The sequence below is a fragment of the Atractosteus spatula genome, chromosome 13, assembly GCF_055471065.1.
Source record: "Atractosteus spatula isolate fAtrSpa1 chromosome 13, fAtrSpa1.hap1, whole genome shotgun sequence".
Taxonomy (NCBI): Eukaryota; Metazoa; Chordata; class Actinopteri; order Semionotiformes; family Lepisosteidae; genus Atractosteus; species Atractosteus spatula.
This window is the reverse complement of record NC_142718.1, coordinates 16843631-16865601: the sequence shown is the minus strand read 5'-3', so window position 1 is coordinate 16865601 and position 21971 is coordinate 16843631. Positions and strand designations below refer to the sequence as shown.

General features: G+C 37.8%; 1 protein-coding gene across 2 annotated transcripts in view; it reads left to right on the top strand.

Moving 5' to 3' along the window:
* LOC148821799 (disco-interacting protein 2 homolog A) overlaps positions 1 to 21971 on the top strand; it is a 254394-nt gene that overhangs the window by 93142 nt on the left and 139281 nt on the right. For both annotated transcript variants that reach the window (XM_088931048.1, XM_088931049.1), the window contains exon 2: positions 9106 to 9177. In XM_088931048.1, the coding sequence (XP_088787174.1) occupies positions 9106 to 9177 (72 nt within the window). The remainder of the gene's footprint in view (positions 1 to 9105; positions 9178 to 21971) is intronic.

The window sequence follows — 21971 nt, the reverse complement described above, 5'->3', positions numbered from 1 at the left end:
GAGTCCTTCCGGGCCATTTATATCTTGTGCTTCCTAATGGAACACACCTGTTTCCTATTTGTTGGATAGGGCCCTTCATTTAATAGGTCAGCTGACTTCTCCTTGTGGCCATCTTGCTTAGGTCTATTTAGAGTATTTTAAGAATATCATTACGGAAATATCTGTCGTTGATGACCCTCCCACGAGTGATCTTGCACCCCATTTTGGTGCCTCTGTACAGTACGTTTTGACAGAACTAGCATTGTGTATAGCATAGCAAGTGTCCTACTCTAAAAGTGGTACATTAGCAATTGTAAATGTCAGTGTTATTTGGAAGTTAACATGAAGGGGTACCACACTTTGGAAGTTATCTACTCCTGCTGAAATTTAGTGATCTTCAACATCTTTATCTCCATTATTCTAACTATGGGCAAATGACGAGCTGGCATGCTCAAAAAAATTAACTATGTTTTTAACATCCAGGTCTCTGGGTTTGCTAGCTGGTTGAGTAAGTATGTTTTCAGTTTTAAAAGTAATTGAACTTTATCTGCTCTAGAGTCTATCTAGTAGTAAAGACTGGATGGAAATGTTTTTCATAATTGGTATAAATTGTAAATGCTGGATTAAATTATGTATAAAGTGTATTAAGAAAAATAATCTTTTGTTATAGACGTAATAGGCCTATATGAAGGAGACATACCAAATGCAGGGAATGTGGTTTAGGGTATTAATTTTCTGTTTAAAATGTTTGTTTTTTTCTATATTAAGAGTATTAATCATGTATACATACTACATTTCCTGACCAAGTTTAAAATCGTGGCTTTGGTTTTCCAACTAATCTATAAAGAAATGTGTTTTATCGCACTGTTGATTCAAATATTTCAGTGCATCTTGCTTTAATTCCTTATCAGTGTATTATATCTCAGGCAGAGGGATAATTTCAAATAGCTCTTGTGTTATGCTTTGCCCCTGGAATTTAAATAATTATTCCACGGTTTTACACAGTTTATTTGTAGTTACCCAAAAGGCTTACTTACTTATCCTGAGCAAATTACTTTTTTGCTACACTCTTAACTTCTTCTCCTCCTACTGATGTTGTATGCTGTGCTGCACTACTAAACTGCATGGTTCTGTTCTGACAAGGAGAGACAATTCTATATTATTTGTATTCTCTGGTTTATAGTGTGACTTTTCTTCTTTTTTGCAGCCTGAGGTAGCCTATTTTGCAGTTTTCTAGCTCACTGTTTTATTCCACATCCAAGAGTGGAAGGCAGGACACCTTTGTTTTATAGTCCAGTATCAAGATCTGTTGTAGTGCTTTTTGTTTTTTGTAACCTGTTGAAAAGTAACAAGAGAAAAACACCTTAAAATGGACCCATACCCAAAGAAGGAAAACCTCATTTTGTTCTCCTCTCATACGATAATGCAGTTCCCCACACAAATTTTTATTATATTTGATTGCCTAGACTAGGGCAAATGATATTGCATTGATCTCTTTTTGGTCTTCTGTTGTGTAGCATAGGCACGTTTGTTGCATTTGGAGTGCTCAAAAGTTTGAGTGTTCCTATCAAAGATGGGCTATGGTTTCATGGTTACCACCTTTTGTGTGTGTAGTGTTTATATATTTTCTTCAGTTATCTCCTTGAGCTACTTACATAGATCAAGATTTTATCCAGGCTATATTCCTTCCTTATGCACTCTGTTTTCCTGGAGGTACCCTTAGTGGGAATAAATGGCTTTCTGATAATCACTGGATGTTTTAAGATATATTGAAATTTGAGTCCTAGCTCTGTTTAGACCTTAAGCTGAATGAAAGCAATGAAACATAAGAATGAAATGACATGACACTCAGAATGGAGTGTCTGTACTTGATTTGTGTGACAGTCATAATGTTGTGATGACTTCTGGCCAGCTCTCCCAGAAATGAATACAAATATATTTTTTGTAAAAAGTAAACACTTTTTGGAGCTGTGCTGAGCCATTCCAGAGACAGCCCTTGTCTCCCCTGGTTGTTCTCTGTCCCGCTGTCTCATCTGCATCCTTGTTGCCTGCAGCACAGCAAGATGGAAGAGGAGCCTGCTTGTATTATGCATATGGTTCAATAAACAAGGGCAGTGTCACTAAAATATGAGCCTTGTGCTTTGCTGCCAATTCAAATAAGGTGATATATTTTCCCTTTTTTTATTGTTGTGTACATAAACCACATATACTCATCCCTATTTAGGGCATATAGGCATCCTTTGGCTTTGAAACACTCACTGTTGACTAGCTGATTGTTTAAAAAACAATATAGAATACTACATTTTAAATTAACAGCATACTGTATGTGTTTGAATAGCAGTTGCAAAGATTTTATTCAGTTGTTTTTCTGAAAATTGTATTGAGCAAAATTGTGCCAGCATCTCCAGGACTGTGGTTGTCTTTGGGTTGCACACAAAAATCATTACTTTCAGTTATAATAAAAAAAAACTACAAGCCATTTGGTTGGTAATTGTTAATGAAATTATTTATCAGTAATATGTCATTGTAATTGACCATGACATCATGTTCTCATTTGTATTGTGAATATAAGATAACCATCTTTTTACTGAAATATTGTTGCACTCCTTATTACTGTATAGCCATCAGCGATCAATGGTCATTTTTAAGACTGTCAGTAAGGCAAGGCATTTGGAGGTCATTGGCATCTCTTATAGTCTTTCATTATTCGGACTTACAACAAATCCCTAGTCGTAAAACAATTTAGTAACCTTAGTACAATTTAGGAAAATTGTAACCTTTCTCTCTGCTTAAACCATTTGTTTTACATAGAATTAAAGAAATTCACACTCGGCCTAACAGGTGTACATTAACCCAGGACGATACCTGTTTTTTTACACAGTGAAAGCATCATTCCCAAAGAAAGGCACAATTTGGCATGTGCTTGATTAAAAAAAATAACTAAAGTTAGTTATTTTCACAAAACTAAAGTTGGTTCTTTAGTTTCATTACGACGGGGCAAACCTTGACAATCTTTAGGTTCTTAAGTTAACTTTTGTTCTCTTTTTACACCTTCTAATTTAATTTCAGTATTATGCTGGCTTGCCAGCAGCCATATCACCCTGCAACTCACAACTGGCAACCCACTGAAGCTAAGCAGGTGTGAGCCTGGTCAGTACCTGGATGGGAGACCTCCTGGGAAAAACTAAGGTTGTTAGTGGCGCCAGCAGGGGGCGCTCACCCTGCGGTCCATGTGGGTCCTAATGCCCCAGTATAATGACGGGGGCACTATACTGTAAATAGGTGCCGGACTTCGGATGAGACGTCAAACCGAGGTCCTGACTCTCTGTGGTCATGAAAAATCCCAGAGCATTTCTCGAAAAGTATAGGGGTGTAACCCCGGCATCCTGGCCAAATTTCCCATTGGCCCTTACCAATCATGGCCTCCTAATAATCCCCATCTATGAATTGGCTTCATTACTCTGCTCTCCTCCCCACTGATAGCTGGTGTGTGGGGAGCGTTCTGGCACACTATGGCTGCCGTCGCATCATCCAGGTGGGGCTGCACATTGGTGGTGGTGGAGGGGAGTCCCCATTACCTGTAAAGCTATTTGAGTGGAGTGTCCAGAAAAGCGCTATATAAGTGTAAGCAATTATTATGAATTATTATTAAGGCATGTCAATACTTTTGCAATTTATTTTAATATATATTTTATTTTTTATGTTTTAGTTTTTATTTTTATTTTAGCAACACTTATTTAAAAATGTGCACATTTTTTTTTCCTCAGATATTTTAGATATTTAAATTACAACCTCCTCTGTTTACATCATTACAATCATCAATCTGAATAACTCAATCTGAATTGCTCAATTGATGACCTGCTATCTGCTATTATGTGCTATTCATATATAATGCTGACTGCCACCCCCCTCCACACTGTAGCACACTGTAGTCTCTGGAAGTCAAATCAAACATGGCAATTGGGCTTTCTTGGCCACCTGTTCAATAGTTCACAAAGTACATACAGTACGGTGTACAGCAAGACTACTGTTAATGCTGTGAAAAAGAGTAGCTGAAAATAAATATGCACTCTCAATGATGAAATGCTTTGTGAGCAAATGCCATTTCACTTTTGTCAGAAGTCAAATGGAACTTTTTTTAAGAATGCATATTTACAGACATTTTGTATGTTATTACATTGACACAATGGAACATTGTATAGTAAAAAAAGAAAAAGAGTAAAAAAAAGAGTTGTCATTGAATTTCAAGAAAAATATATCGGTGTATAAAGTTGTTTCTGAACATAGTGGTCCTGAGATGTAGACCTTTGGCAAGGCATTTGGTTTTGGTTTTATGCTTAGCCACTTAAAGCTGATTAGACAAGTGCCTGCAGTGGGGAGCAGGAGTCAGTACAGATATAAGAATTAATCTAGTACCTCTTTCTTTCATGTTGTCTGACAGCATTATATTGTGCTCAACAGTTACTGACATGGTAGCACACCAAGGTCAATAGGTGTGAAACATGGCTTAATGTGAAAGCATATTTTTGTGCTAGTCTTTATTTAAGGATATAATGTGCTGCAAGTAAACATCCTTTACCATTGTAGCATGTGCTAAACTGTTCATAAATAAAAATACATCCATCCATCTCTTGCATTATACCTTTCTTTGGAATATCAGTTACAAACTCATTTTACCTGTTTAGAAGTCAGTTACTTCACTTTATTGTGGCGATTATTAGAAGTGGATGCAATAATAAATAATTTATATTCCCTGTTGCTCAGGAATACGTATGTTGGAAATGGAAATAAAAATCCTGTCTACTAGGGTTGAAAGCTTTGTTGTACCATCTAGAAATGGCAAAATAAGTCGTATAATCAATTAGACTATTTAGATTAGATGACAGCATGATAAAAAAATGAAAAAAGTAAAAAGAAGGAAAGGCATTTTTAAATGTGATTTGAAAACTATGTACTGGATTGTTTTTGGTTGTAAATTTTGGAATGTGCTGCATGTTACTTTACTGCAGTGTGTATTGAGTGGTGGTGTGCAGTGTCATATTTGCAAATTTGACATCATTAGTGTGGATTGAGGTGAATTTTCTGTGTGTTGCCACTGTGTGTTTGTTTGGTGTTGGTGGTGTGAATGTATAAGGTTTTGGTGAGATGTGGGGGTAGGGTCTCAGTTTGACAGTCTAATCCCAGTGTGGCTTTTGTGTGAGGATCTGGGTGGGGAGGTGGGAGGAGGGAAGAGGCAGGGATTTTGTGTTAGAGAGTCTCTCATGTCAGGGAACAAAGAAATCTCTAAAACCTCCCTCCTGACTTTTAATTCAGCATACCCGTTGGCAGGGAGACAGACTGGTACTGTAGCTCCTGTTTTTTGCCATTGTATATCTTTTTTAATGCATAGTTTTGATGAACACAGTTTCAAACATAGAATTTCCATGCATAAGATGATATTTTTGCTTCAGGTTTAAGGATATACTGTTTGAATTGAATCTAACCAGTCTGACTTTAGCCACAAAGTGGCATTAAACTGGGTTTATTTGCTGGGGTCTAACAGTTTAGCCTGTTTCCTAATCTGCTGAGCTACACCTTGGGCTGATTTCATCAGAAGGATTAACTTCTCTTCAGTAGGGCTTTTTGTGGAATCTCTGAAGAGTGTCTTCAGAAGCAGCAAGATGTAAAGGTACTGTAGTGGAAATCCTTTCCTTTTTGTCTTAAACTGCAGGAGGTAGACTGTGTTAACGTAGTTAGGCTTTTGGTACAAATATTTGTGTCAGTGCACTTGCTTATATGACTTCAAAAGAAGAGTTATACAAAAATGATAAGTTTTTTGTGTTTTAGGTTTTGTGTAACACTTAGTCGATGTGTTGATTTCTATAGCCTTGTTGAGTCTCATTGAAGATTTGTTTTTTACAGCACATAGCACAGAAAGACTGCTGTATTATGAAAAACATCTGTCTGGATTCAAATACTGTGTATAGGTTTTCAGTGTTGTGTCAAATTTAACAGTACTTCATATATAATGTAGATTTATTTCTCTTCAGAGGTAGACTGGTATATTTTTTAGGATCTGACATTGTACGCTGAATCGCAAAGCTCCGTGTAAATATTTTTCTTTTGTCTTTAAAAAACTGGTGCTTATGGCCACCCCAGCGTCACAAGTGTAAAGCTGAAGATGTGTTAATAAGGTGCTTGTCATCCAAGAGGGGTTTTGTAGTTGATTAATGAACAAGATGAACCAGAGGATAACTGAAATTTGCTGGCGTTGCATTTGAGATCTAGCATCTTTTGATGAAATAGACAAGTTAATGTGGTTTGATAATATTATTACCTTTTCCAATTCCTCCGTGAGATTGCATACCAAATTAGTTATTTTTTTAATATATTTAATAATTTTTGATGCAAGGATTGTTTATTGGTGGGGCCAGCATTTTTTGATTATATTAATGAAGCAAACATAATAGCTGACTATACAATAGAACCAGTAGGCCATCCTTAGATTCTGTTGATTGAAATGGAGAAGGTAACTCAGATTATATTGTTTTATGACTAAGTCAGTCTGTTTCTGTATTTCTTAAAGCTTTTTATTGTTCTGAATATAAACATTACATTCTAGGTGACATTAAGTGAAGATTCACTAGACTGGGTCTAAATGGGTCTTCAAAATAAAAGAAACTACTATTACAAATTTATGGAGTGTGATCAGCACAGGGTGTTCAGGACGGGTGCCTGAATGTTTTTGCTTTTTTGATGTTACTGATCATTCTGTGAGGACTATATTCTGTTCTGTCACTGTGGGCCAGCAGGAAACAATATGTCATAATGTCAAGATAAGGAGTTTGGAGAAATTGTGTCAAATGTTTTCTTCAACAGCAAAGATGTCAAGAATTTAGATTTGTCCCATTTAGAATTGATTATTGTATTTTATTGTTAACACCTCATGTCTCAATTGGGCTGAAACCATTTAAAAATAAGTTTTCTATGTAGAACATAGAAACTTACTAACTATATAGAACAAAAGAAAGCAATTTTTAAAAAGTTTTTGGCAGGGTCATTATTCATTACGACCTCATATGTCATGTTGATCTGGGTCGAATTCTTGCCCAGTGGAATAGACCCATGTTCTTTCCTTGTCTCCTAACTAGGGGAGTAATGGGTCAGTCAGCAGTCACCTCTCAGCTGTGATTAGCCAAGACCTGCTAGTTTGTGCTCCTTCCATGAGGTCACAGAGATGACTGTCATACTCAATTACGTGGCATCAAATTTCATTGCTTAACAAGTCAGACTCTTGTGATTCTATCAGCACCTAAGAGTTCGTGCATTTCTCTGCTGAGAATCTCTCCAGATTCCCTTCTCACCAGGTGTTGCACCCTTCTGCTTCCATTCTGCCTCCTCTCTAAGGGAAGCTCTCTGTTGAAGGTCTTGAATATTTACATTTTCTACTCTGGAAGGACTTTGACCTGATAGCACCAGTGGACAAGTACTACAGTCATGTGATGAGCAACTGAGTACTATATTTCTTTAGATTTTCAAAATATCAACCCAAAGTTTAGAAACAAGCAACAATCATAGTGATTGCACAACACAAATCCCCAAAGACATTAAATGATTTCAGACCAGAAGCATCGATCCCTTTAGTTGTGAAGGCATATGAGAAAATTGTTGAAGGGCATGTACTCCAACAGGTAGGAAACCTACTGAATCCTAGGTAACTTGCCAAAAGGCCATTAGAGGTGTCATAGATGGTACCTTCACATAACTGAATTTCATATATTTACATCTGCAAAACACATGCCAGGCTTTTATTTATAGATTTTTCATAACCTTTAACACCATCCAGCCACACTTGTAAATGACAATTGTTATTTAAATCACCAACAACATTCATAGTGCAGGGTTGAAGGTATCACAATCTACTGTTCACAGACGACTTCGACAGCAGAATTATAAAGGCTACACCACAGGAAACAAACCTCTCAGCAGCACTTGTACTAGAAAGGCCATATTACAGTTTGTTAAAAAGTACAGAGATGAGCCAGCAGAATTCTGGAACAAAGTGTTATGGACAGGTGAGACAAAAATAAACAAGTCAATGTACTGATTTAAATACAACCGGGCTTGCATTTCACCTACTGAAAAGGAGACTGAAGTCAGAAACCCCCCCAAAACAGCAGCAACTGAAAATGGATGGAGCAAAAGCTTGGCAGAGTATTTCAAAACTAAGAGATTGGTGATGTCAGTAGGTCTCAAACTTGATGCAGTTATTGCAAAGGACTTGCAACCAAATACTGAGTTTTATGCAACTTTATTTTAAAGTTAATTTGTCCCAAATACTTATTCTCACCTAAAATGGGGGAATGGATCTCATAAAGTGGTATTATTTTAGAATGTTAAATAATATGTGCAGAAATAACCAGAAATAAACGGTAACATTATGTAATTTTGCCACACATTCCTCTTTTTATTGCAAATCCAAATTGCTTGAGTATACAACAAAAACGGCAATTTTGACTTAATTGTCCCAATACTTATGAAAGGCACTTTATCTTCATATGCCCCTGGCAGAACATTTGGCAAACATGTAGGAGCAATTCAGCATGTTTTGTTTTATACAATGACTGAGACCACTATACCAAAAACACCCCCCCTTTTTGGAAACTGAAATATTTGAAATAATGCTTCTAATCTTTGAGTGGTGCCTTGTGAAAGCTAGTTACCACAGATTACTTTTAATACATACAGTAAGAAAACAGTTGTGATTTAAAATGTTGGAAGTTAGAAGCATGAAATGGGTTAGAGGAGGACAAGGGAAATACAACTGAATTGTAGAAAAGGGTAGATCTCTGTGGAGTTTGAAATGAATGGCTGGCCAAGATGTTATTGAGCAGCCAGTGGAGAAGGTGACTGTCGCGTAGTATTGTCAGGGCAATGACAAGGGCTCACTGTTGTCATTGAATGGTCTGATCCCAGGATCTCTCTGCTTATTGGTCTGTTTTAACACACTACAGCTCTGTGTGTAACCGTACTGGGATTCCAGTTCCGTGCTGTGTATTACTGTTGCCTTGATAGAGTGCCGGACTGTTCCAGGTACTGCCAGAGGTCATTCTTTCTGACCCAGTGTTCTTTCTTCTCTGTTTCTAGGAGACATCACCCAGAAGGGTTATGAGAAGAAAAGAGCGAAACTCCTGGCCCCATATGTTCCACAGATTCAAGGTAAGAAATAGTCATGTGCCTGCTCTCTGTACTGCTTAGGTGCACAGCAGAACCTTAATCAAATCAAGAAGAGTTTTGTTTGTGATGAATGCAAATTGGATTTCAATTCCTCCTGTTCCATAAAATGAAACATCTGTCTGCTTTGCTGAAGGAACTTCATTATTCTTGGTTTGTGCAGCTTTAAACATGTATTCCTTAGCTTTTTCATGTATTCTTTGAAGAAGATTCTGCAAAGGTTTTTATATGCATGTTACATATCAACTGAAGAGACAGTCATTTGTCCAGTAGTGCCTTTAAACCACCACAAAATGTGTTATATCCATTGATGTTACATTCACAAATCTGATCATTAAAAACTTTATTTGTATAAAATATATTTTGCATGGGCTAATAGTTGGATGAGCCTGGTAGAAATGAAAAGGATTCTTCTGTGAAGAAGATTTACTAAAACAGATCAAAACTTCACAGAAATGAGACAAACAAATCTACACACTCCATTAAACATATTCACCACACAGTTTTTTTATCAACTAATAAGGTTTTTTTGAGTAAATATTTTCCATTACCACTCGATTGTCTAATCACAGTAACTCTTACCTAGAATTATTTTAGTTCCATTTACTCAATAATAAAAAGCTACTGCTTTGTCTGACTTGAACGTTTAAGACAAAATTACAACAATTAACCAAAAAACAAGTAGTGACAGTATTGTGAGTTCAGTACGGAAAGGTGTGAAGTAGGGGTAGGAGGATTAGGATTAAGAAATGGTATTCAGAAGTCTTAACCCTTTGCAAAAGAAGCTTTCTTTGAACCTAGAGTTTCAGGCTTTTATACTAAATCTTCTGTCAGAAGGCAGAAGAGAGAACATTTATTACAACAAATATTATTTATTTAACTTAATTATATTATTTGCCATTCTGAGGCAGTGTGTAGTGATGATGGTCTGAATGGTTCTGTACCAACTCCTCTTCTGATGGCTTGGGCTTTCTCCACCACCTTCTGCAGTTTTTTACAGTTATGAGCTGGGAAATGACCATGCCAAACTGAAATGGATCTGGAAAGAATGCTTTCTGTTGTACACCTGTAGAAATTTGTAAGTTTTTGTGAAGACATACCAAATCTTCTTAGTTGTCTGAGAAAGTTGAGGCACTGGTGTGCTTTTGTGATTACTTTATCTGTGTGATGGGATCAGGTCACATTATTGATGTGAATGTTCAAAAACTTGAAGCTGCTGACCATCTCCACGCTAGCCTCCTTCCTGCTTCCTGAAATGAACAACTACATCCTTAGTTTTGCTGACGTTGAGGTATAGGCTATTATCCTGGCACCTTAACCTCTTTCCTATACTATACTTTCCTATGTCATTATTGTTTGTGATCAAACCTAAAATTGTGGTATCGTCAGCAAACTTAAAGATCTAGTTAGAGCTGTGTCTAGCCACACCATCGTGGCTGAACAGGGAGTAGAGTAGAAGACTGAGCACGCAGCCTTGGGGTGCTCCTGTGTTAAGGTTCAGCATTGAGGAAAAGTTGTTTAATGTTCTCATATACTGAGTTCAACCTGGAAGGAATAACCAGGATCCAATTACAGAGAGAAGTACTAAGGTCCAGGTAAAAAAGCTTGGTGACCAGCTTGGATGTGATTATGGTATTAAATGCTTAACTATAATCTATAAATAATAATCTGCCATAGGTGTTTATATTTTCTAAATGAGCCAAAGCAGTGTGTAATGCAAGGTAGATCAGCATCTGAATCAGCTGTGGACCTATTACGTTGGTATGCAAATTGATGTGGATCTAGATTGTCAGTGAAACTTGTGTTAATGTCCACCATTACCAGCCTCTCAGTACTTCATTACGATGGATTTGAGTGTTACCCTACAATAATCATTGAGACATTTACCTTATTTTTCTTAGGTACTGGAATAATGGTGGCCCTCTTAAAGGAGATGGGAACAACAGTCTGTGTCTTGTGAGAGGTTAAAGATATCTGGGAAAACTTCAGCAAATTGATATATTCAAGTTTTATACAGTCAACGCCAGCTGCTTTGCGAGCGTTCGCCAGTTTAAATAATCTCACAGTGCCAGAAAGAACAGAGTCATCAGGGGCTGTAGGAGGTTGCATGGGTGATTCCGTATTCGCATGTTCAAAATCAGCGTAAAAGTCATTAAGTTCATCTGGGAGAGAGGTATTAGTAACGGTGATTCCATTCAAATTCACTTTCAAGTCAGTATGGCCAATAATCCTTGCCACATATGCTGAACATCTAAGGTGTAAGATTGCAATTCCAGATTTTTCTGGTATTGTTATTTTAGTACTTTAAATGGCTTTCTGAAGGTTGTACCAAGTTTTCTTGGATAATTATCAGTCTCCACATTTAAAAGCTCTACATGGGGTCCTCTGCATGGAATGAATTACACAATTAATCCATGGTTTCTGGTTGGGAAAAACCCAGATTATTTTCGTAGATACACAGCCATCCACACATTTCAAACAGCCTGTAATAACTGTTGAATACTCATTCAGATTGGATGAAATGTCTTGAAACATAGCCCAGTCCACAGACTGAAAGCAGTCTTGTAGCAGTCCTTCTGTCTCTTTAGACAGCAATGTATCATTGTCACTACCGGTTCTTCACACTTCAGTTGCTTGTAAACAGGATGGAGTAACACAGACAGGTGATCTGGTGATCAAAATGCAGATGAGAGGCATACATGGTCATGTAATAGTGATTTAAATTTTTAGCGCTTTTAATGGAATATAGTCTGAATATAGTGTCAGGGCATGTAGTTTCATGTTTGCTGATTACATTATATAATTTGTTGAGTACTCATTTGATATTTGCTTCAGCTGGTATGTAAACTACTGTCATGATGCCTGAAGAAAACTTCTACCTCGGTTGGTAGAAGGGGCAGTATTTCACGATCAGGTATTCCAGGTCCGGGGAGCATCGATTGGTGAAATAGAACTGCTACTTCCTTTTCCCTTGCCAGAGGATTCAGTAAGATACATACAATATGTGGAAAACTGTTGTGCTGGATGGCAGAATCAGGTGAGTTTGGGGTGAGCTACGTCTCTGTGAAACAAAGTACACAGCAGTCCTGATAAATCAATCTTGATCTGTTAATTCTGAAGGTTGAAAGTCACAACGTTTCAGTCTTACTTGGAGGCCTCCACGTCTGCCATACTTTTGCATTCTGCATTGTGTTGGTTGGTGCCATGCCCAGAAGAGACAGGTGGTGAACCTGTGAAACTGGGGGTAGGGGCCACCACTTGGGAAAGGTGTGTCCAATGCACCAGACATGCATCTTTTAGCCTGCTGGGAAAACATTTCTGCACCTGACCACACACTCCTCCCAGAGCAGTGCTGACACTGGCCCCTTCCTCGGGGTAGCCTGGACATGTGTTGTCATGTACAGTGCAAACTCTCTGGGCATGGAAATCTGCGAGTCTCCACCACATCCCTTCCACGGTCCTGCTTGGTGAAGGACTCGGAGAGCTTCATACTGAGCCTCCTTGCTCACCGCCACCAAAATTGAGCCTACTGCCCGCTCAGTCTTACTCCTTTCATGATTGCTACTGGTCCTCCAGTGACAAGTTAGCTTCAGACATACAGGCGCGCTTCCAGCTGCTGGCGCTCTCATCTGACACTACCAGGCTGGGTCTCACACGCTTACTACCTTCCGAGTCTCCTTTGCACCTCACTCTGTGCTAAGACTCAACACACTGTCCCTCATTAAACACACACATAACCCGTCTGGCACTTGACTCTCACGCCCCAGGCTGTGTACACACCAGCTCACCTCACACTCATGCCCGACCACTGCATCATTCCAGTCTTGTGCAGCTGCTGGCACGCCTTTCCTTGTGCCCAATCACCACTACACTTCTCATACACACACTCAAGCTGCTGCTGGCGCACCTCAAACTTTGTGCCCAACCATAACTGCCTTCTTTCACCACAGCTGCCAGTGCACCTTTTCCTGTGCCCATGTGCGTTGTTTGAGTTATGTCGCATGGTTGGATTCTAAAGCCATCAAAAGAATCAACTTTGTGATTTACTGCTACAATTAATAATTGTCTCAGTAAATGCCCAAACCCTACAGAACTGGTGCCTTCAGAGAGCCACTACATTTACATTTTGGCTATGGCAACGTTACATATTTGGCATCCCTGAACGGCTATGAAACATTACAAGTTATAGCGGAAGTTGTCAAGCGGCCCGTTGGTGTAATGGCTTTGGTGTGTGACTCGCATGCTGGAGATCAGGTACATTTTTAAGCATCAGTCAAAGCATTCTGGACTCTGTCAAAAGCGTAAAAAATGTTACCAAATAGTATTGGTGAAACTGTTACCTGTCTTTGATAAAGCAGTTAGAAAATAGATAGGTGGATTTACATTTGTAAAAAAATTTCCAATTTTAATGCGATATGGAAGATATTATTAATAAATTACCTTGGACGGTCTGTAAACTGAAGATTTATAGGGGAGACACATTGTGTCTTTTCTTTCTAGCTTGGAGTTAACTTTTACCTACTAGTATATTCCATTGCAGCTACTTTATGTAACGCAGCTCTGTACTTCTTACAGAGGCTGGGACTGTCAGCACCCCTCTGTGTAATGTTATGTAGAATAGACAGTTCTGCTTGGGGGATGGGAATTAATTTTCAGTAGCATGCTCTGTTGTCATTGTTGCTCTTTAAAATAAGGCAACCAATCAAATGTCCTCTTTTTTCTTAACACTTGTTTTTCCATACTGTAGTTTTAAAACTTGAACAAAGACATACAGCACAATGTTGTATAGTTTTAAAGTAGGCTGGGCAAACGATTTTTTAAATTTTTAAAAAAGAAATAAAAAATAAGATATAATGATGTGTTCCTGCTTAACTAGACATTGCACGACTTTAAAACCTATAAAAACAGGTTTCGAGAGTTAATAACCACTTTTTTGAAAAACGGGTGATTTTTCTTACTCGTGATCAGCTCAGAATCTTTGTGTATGCTGTAAGGTTTTGAGAAAATGGATGGAAGTAAAGGCACTGTGTGGATGGAACTATACACAGTGTTAGAAACCCACTATGAGATGGCAGCATCTCACTGAGGATAAATTATTTTATAGTGCTGGCTTAAGGAAACAGCCTTTCCACATCTCTTGCACATCAGTATCCATACCTAGTTAGTTATTTAAACAAATTACCTCTAAATATAAACATCTTAAGATGCTGGCTCTGTGGATCAGCATCAGCTATGTTTGCCCATTCCTTCAATTCATGTGCATCCAACACACAATGCTAGCAACTACACAAAATCTAAAATACAGTCCTCATTTTAGTATCTATGTAAACATACAGTCTGTTAACTTCATCATATTCGTCAAAAGTATGCCTAACCCCATTAGGAAGTGTTCTTATCAGTGTATTCCTCAGCTTTCCCCAAATTATCTTTTTCCTACCAACATCTCATAACTCAGCCAACACTTAAATCCCCAAAAGCTGCTTGCGTTAATTTCTTTAAATCACATATATCATATGTTAATACTGGCCATGTAATACTCAGCATTGTGGATTAATAGTTTATTTTAAAGGGAACAAGAGAAACTAGGAACTAGAGAAATCAAGAAAGGCTTTTTTTCTAGAATTAATAAATGCACATCCTGTTTACTGGGGAAATTAAATTCACACTGAGCAATCTCCAATATGTTCAGAATTTGACAGCCAGAATCCTGATCGGGATGCATTACATTCATCTTCAAGTCCTTGCATAAGTACAATAATTCGGTGATCAATAATAACAGTTGTGGGACAAGAAACAAAAGATAGTGAAAACTTAAGCTTTTTAAGGCTAAAATTAAAATTCAGTCTACAAATTAAGGCAAATGAAAATTTAGGACGTTAAAGTGCTAGAGGTGTAAAAAATACAAAAATGCACATGAGCAAAACGTTTTAGAAATGGAGCAGGTGTTACTTTGAAATAAGCAAACAGAAAAAAGCCTTGACTATACATAGTGCAGAAGAGGGATGCAGGAACACTTGCTTAGATATACAAAAAAATCACAAAAAGGTGTGTTACAAAAGAACATGCAAACATGAAAGAGTGAGGAATCAGAAACTTAGCATGCATCAAAAACAGCAATTCTGTCAGTGAGCCCTAAATGAATTAATAGCAAACATGGTTTCATGGAGGGCTTCTCAGATAGTTGGGCATTCAGGTAGATTGCCAGGCGAAAGGATTTGTAAATATATTTTGTTAAAGCAGGTCAGGTTTTAACAACTCATAAAATACATTTTTCCAAGAAAGTTTAGCCTTTGTCACTATGAAACCACTAAATAAAGACATATAGAAATCTAAAGATTTTTTTATTCAATGTTGGTAGCAGGATGAACTGTCAGGTTGAGCTAAGTGTATATTTTGTCGCAGAGTTGCTGCAAGATGTTAACAGTGAAAACAGGTATTTAGAAATGAGTCATTTCAAGAAGACAATTTTCAGAATAATTGTAAATCTAGCAGGATAGAGAAAGCACAGAAAACAGGCAGTTAGATTGATCAGATTAGTATGAAAAGCCATTTAGCAAAGAGGGAATGAGAAGAGTGACAAACTAGTATACTTTAGATCTTTTTTTCTGAACCAGGGAAAATCTGATCATGGTTCTCTCACCTTCTTGCCCTCTGAGGATAATGGGGACTCTCCATTATAAATGTAAATATAAAGCCCCAAAATAAACACATAGTAATAAATAACGTGTTCTACATTGACCTTTTTATTAAGTGATAGACAAAAAGCAGGGCAATGACTTTCTGTGCAAGCTAGTCGAAGAAGTAAGTAGGCTACTCAAATCTCAAAGCCCAGCAGCAACAACAATAATAAATACAGTGTGTATTCTCCTGTCACAGTACAAAATAGAACAATGCAGAGTTTGCAAATGTTGCGATAATTCTACAGTATATGCTTTTGGGAACACATTCGTTTTTGAGCAGATAATTACTCACTTCTGCTGCAATAGGGTGTTTTGGAATCTCCATGCTCTCCCTGCATAGTTATTGACAATGAAAATGTTTCTGGAATAGGCTCCTGCTTCCTGACAGACAAAAGGGTGTGAACTGTGTTTGACACAAACTCTGCTTAACAGAGTAAGCAAGGTGTTAAGTGACTTTCAGTTCAGTTAAATAAAGCTACAGTATAGATTTTAAATTATTCGAGCAATAATTTGCTGTTTGTCAAAATCAGCTACTTTGCAAGCAGTACACGACCTCTCAAAAGGTACCTTTTGTGTCTCGTGTAAACTCAACAAAGGTTTATTTTTTATAATTCTGAAACTTGAACAATATGCCTCATTCATATTACCCTCCCCCCCCTTGCCGAATCTCACCTCCCGTTGTTCTACACACACAAGTAAGAGTTACAGATATAGAGTGTCTTGCAAAAGTATTCTTGCTTTGCCGTTTTCCGAATAGTCTTTCAGTGAAAGGCATAATATTTCTATTGGATGATTCAGCTGGAGTTTTCACCCAGTTTATCTCTCTGCTTTAAGCCTCACCATTGCTGATGTGTGTTTCACTTAATGAATTTCCTTCTTTGACTTAAAAAGCAAATTTCACCCAAAACGAAGAAGAAAAAGAGCTTTTCAGAGAGCAATTACTTTGTGTTTACATATAATAAGCGATTGGATTTATGAAAAATCTAATTTATTATTTGTTTAAATTGTGAAATTTCAGCTGGAAAAAGATCGCACCAGAGACAGCACTAGTTCTGCTTGTCATAGACGTTCAGGGAAGGGGGTGAATTAAGCAATGTCAAGTGCAATAATTTGGTGATCAGTAATAACAGCTTAAAAATCAAATAATGTATCAAATGCACAACAATACAGCGTTCAGCAGTAATTGCTGGCAATGAAATGTCTTTTCTGCAAGCTTGACGGGGGGGATCACAAAATTAAAAGTTACAAAATAAAGTTACATAACAATAGCGCAATAAAAATTGAATAAAATCACAATAAACTCAACATAAATAGACTTGCTATATGTCCAGGGTGTACATTTCGTCCAATAGATTATGTCCAAGTAGTGCAGTATGCCAAATGCAATGAAAACTTTATGTCCACCTAACCTGACCATTTAATAGAGTAATGTAAAAATGCTGGGAACTTCACAATTAAAGAGCTCTATAGGACAAGAAACAAAAGAGAGAAACTTAAGGTTTTTTAAGGCTGAAACTAAAATTCAGTTAAAAAAAATTAAGGCAAACGAAAATTTGGGATGTTAAAATGTTAGAGATGTAAATAAATGTGAAAATACAAAAATGCACATGAGCAAAAAGTTTTAGAATTGGAGCAGGTGTTACCTTGAAATAACCAAACCGAAAAAAGCCATGACCAGACAGTGCAGAAGAGGGATGCAGGAACACTTGCAAAAGCTTAGATATATAAAAAATCACCGAAAGGTGTGTGTTACAAAAAACATGTGAACCTCAAGCAGATTTGGCAGAGAGTTAGGGGCTTGAATAATCAGGTGCGTTTCTAGTAGGAAGACTATGAAGGTTTGAAAGGATAGAGAGTCAGAAAATTAGTACACATGAAAAACAGAGGAATTCAATAAGACAACCCTTATATGAATTAATAGCAAACATAGTTTCATGGAAGGCTTTTCAAACAGTTGGGCATTCAGGTAGATTGCCAGGGGACAGCATTTGTAAATATAGTTCAGGTGGGTAGCTGATTCAGCATGCGTTGGCTGGAAAGGAACAAGTAAAAGGTTTATTCCATGCTGGAAAGACAAGAAAGAAAACACAACGTTTCGGCCGTGGAGCCTTCTTCAGGTGTGAGAAAGACAGGGCAGTAAGCAAAGGTAATGTAGCGGGAGAACAAAAGCTGGGAGAGAGGAGGAGCAAGGAGTGAGGGGCGGGAGCAGGGGACAGAAAGAGAGGCCAATCAGGAGGTGTGAAGTCAGGATAGGTGAAGAGAAGTGTGAAATGAAACCTACAATGAATAGAGGGAATTTAGAAGAAAAGTAGTCTTGTCGTTAAGAGAAGGGGGAAGGTGTGATCCTAGCAGCAGGATAATTTTGGTTTCTGTAGTCTTTCTGATGTATGAGTTTGGAAAACCGTCTTTGAGAACACTGACGGAGAGATTAGAGTGGTTGTGGCCGTCAGAGGTGAAATGAGAAACAATGGGCTTGGAGAGATCTTTAATTTTCACAGCCCTAACATGTTCTCTAAAGCGGTCTCCGACTCTCCTTCCTGTTTCTCCAATGTAGATGATTGGGCATTTACTGCAAGAGATACAGTAAATCAGGTTGCTGGAAGTACAAGATGCCATCTGGGTGATCCAGAACTGTCCTGAGGGGCCTTGTGTGGTGTTGGATGTGTACTTGCAGGTAATACAGTGAGCTCTGTTGCAAGGGAAAGTGCCTGGTATGGATGGTTGCTGAGGGCGGTCAAGGGAGCTGTGAACAAGAAGGTTACGCAGATTAGGTGGTTGGTGATATGAGATGATGGGGCGCTCAGAAAAGAGGGCCCCAATGGAGGGATCATCCTGTAGAATGGAAAAGTTGTCGTTAATAGTTCTGGGGATAGGAAGTATGTTGGGGTGGTAGGGGAGCATCAAAGGAATGCGGTTGTTACGGCGGGAGTTCCTTATTGAGTTGAGGGTCCGAGGGGTGTTTTTGGCTTGGGCAAGGGCACTGTCAATAACACTGCTAGGGGATCCTCTGTTGATGAAAAAGGAGTACATTTGGAGGGCTTGGTTCTAGAAGTCGGTGTCGTTGCTGCATAATCGTCGTAGCCGAAGGAACTGTGAAAAAGGGAGAGAGTTTTTAGTGTGGCTGGGGTGAAATGAGCTATACAGCAGATAACAGTGTGAATCTGTGGGTTTGAAATAGACCGAAGTAGAGAGTAATATATTACAAAATATATTTGTAAATATATTTTGTTAAAGCAAGTCATTTTTTGCAACACATAAAATACATTTTTCCAAGAAAGTAATTTAGCCTTTGTCACTAATGGAACTACTAAATAAAGATATAAATGTAGAAATCTAAAGATTTTATTCAACCCTGGACATGGTGTCTGTCCATTACAGGGCAGACAAACAGACACAAACACACACTTAAACCAGGGTCAGTATTTCCATAAGCCAATTAACATATCAATATGTTTTGGACTGCAAGAGGAAATTAGATTACCTGGAGAAAAACCACATGAACCCAGAGAGAACATACAAACTCCACACATATAATACCTCAGGAATTGAACCTAGGGCCTCAGCACAGCAAGACAGCAAAGCTTATCACTGCGCCACAATTAAAAATGGATGGATATCTTAGTTATCTTTCTAGTTCAATTATTAAATGCATAATTAAATTTTGAAAGCCTCTGAGACATCTGGTGCTACTGTTGTATTTATAAAAAAACATACAAATTCAGCCATTCAAAACCGCGAGGTACTCTGCGTTAAGATGCAGTGGGCTTGGCGCAATATACCGCACCATACCGCATGTTAATTCAAATATGATAATAGTATACAGAAGCACCTTGTAAAACCGCCAGGTGGAGCTAATAAAGCTTAATGTCTCATGTACAGCATTTGAGCTGTTGCCAGGAAATGCCCAGTTTCGAATCCCGGTCACTGCTGATGAACAATCTTTTTCCAATTAAGAATTTAAGTTGTATACTCTTTAGAGTTTTAATAATTTTAAACTGTGTATTACACCATGTTAATCATTAAACATTTAAAAGTCTGTATATTTTATAAAAGCAAGATTGCTCAGCTGGACAAAAGTACACAACCTTCCAATTTCATCATGCATATTTTCATTACGCATAAATATTTTATGCATCAAAGTCTTTAACTTAGTAACCTGGGTTCTGGTTTTAACATGCTTGTTCTTACATTATTAAGCTTATATTCTGTACTTCATAGAAAGTTATAACATTTTGTCCTTTTCTAAGAATTGGTAGTAAAAACACCAGTTGCTGTTATTGTAAAAAGATAAATGTTGTAGTGATTTAACATCACTTGATAGTTATATTAATATGGAATCGTGTAACTAAGCAGCTAAAGTATCACAAGTGGATGTTTTGGAAACATTTTAACATTCGTTTCTTTTTTAAAAAAAAACTTCTATTGTACTTGTAGTGGTAATGAGCACTGTAATGTAGCAGGCTGCACCCAGGAGGTTCAAAGTACGATCAGTGCATCACTTTCGGTCTGTTTCTCATAGAGCCGAATGCATAAAATAGTCCACTATTATAGCTTATTGTGAACATGATGTGTCTCTTTCAGGTTTACACCTGAATTGAGAAAATCTATATTTTGTCTTAATCCAAATGTCAGCAGCCAGTAATCAGCCAACAGTTTAACTTGGAATTTTTTTTTAAGTTTAAGCCGTACTACATAGTATATCGCCTGGAATTGAACCTAGTCCGTCAGCGTTATTCAACAGGGATCCAGCTGGATGAATTATTGTACACAGGTTTCCTGTTCAGTGATGCCGGAGACCCGGGTTCGAGCCCCAGCGGTGGAGGGCCGACCTGAGGCGGGAGTGGCGAGGGCACAAACCCACGAGAACCCAAAAATGTTACATTATTATACGTGATGGTTTTATGTTTAAGGATTTCTTCATGGAAATCTTTAAATTAAACGAGGGAGGGGGGAAGGATTATTTTTTACAATTGCCAGTAATCAGGGAACAGCTTATCAACACGATGGGCAAACGATTTTTTAAAATTAAAAACACTCCGACTCAAACCTGTGTTGTACAGTCATATAGACGTGGGTAATGTCATCCCCATTAAACAATGTGCTTATCGCGCAAATTCTAAACTAGAAATTAGACAAAAGAGGTGTATTATTGGACGATGTTGCGCGGCTCAGGCGGAATTTCTGTGTTATGTGTTATGGAGGAGACACGTTGTGTATCGCCTCTTTTTAAACTTGTAAGAACATTCCAGTGCATTCCAATGTTAGCATCAGTCGAAGCATTCTGAAGTCTGTCAAAATCGTTAAAAAGAACATTCCAATGTTAATGCGTCACGGAAGATATTATTAATAACCTTTTAAATCTGAAGCTGTTGACTACTTCACACCTGCAAACCATCAAACCTTTGATTAGATGAGAACGACATGATTGTTTCGCAAGGATGTGAAACGTGACAATTTGTTACAGTTACCATCCAGGAGAAAAAAAAGTTTATTTTTTATTTATTTGTGGCTGCTGCAGTGGCTGGATAGTTAACACTTCATACGCTTAAGTAAAACATTTATAAAAATGCCAATGTAAAGGTCATATTTACATTTTTTTTAATAAAAATGTAAAGTTCTCTAAAGCTTTCTCAGTCAAGGATGAGAATTCATGTAGGGAGCTGTGTAAGCATGCGTAGGCAGCAAAAAATCTGCTAAAGAGGGAAGAACACGCTTTCAGAGAAAATAATGTTTCAGGTATGAAGAATACAGATCCACAATTCAATTGCAGCCTAACATTTCCCCACACACCCTGCCCCCGCGATTGGAATATACACAAGCAAAGCACTGAAAGCTTTACAGTAGATGATCAGGTGTTTCACAGATGTAGGGATAGTATGTAATTCTGACTTTATGAACTCACAGCTGAGATTCAAATAATTCAAAATAAGTTTTTTAAAAAACTGCACCAGGTACTAGATTTTGTTTATATTAAAGTTTTGTCACTGGGCAGTGGTGGACGGATAGTGGACAGTGTGTTATTTTGTCAACAACCTGCTAATCTGCTTAACACCTGTAGAAAACATTATTTTATTTCTGTACGGAATGCGTGTTGCATTT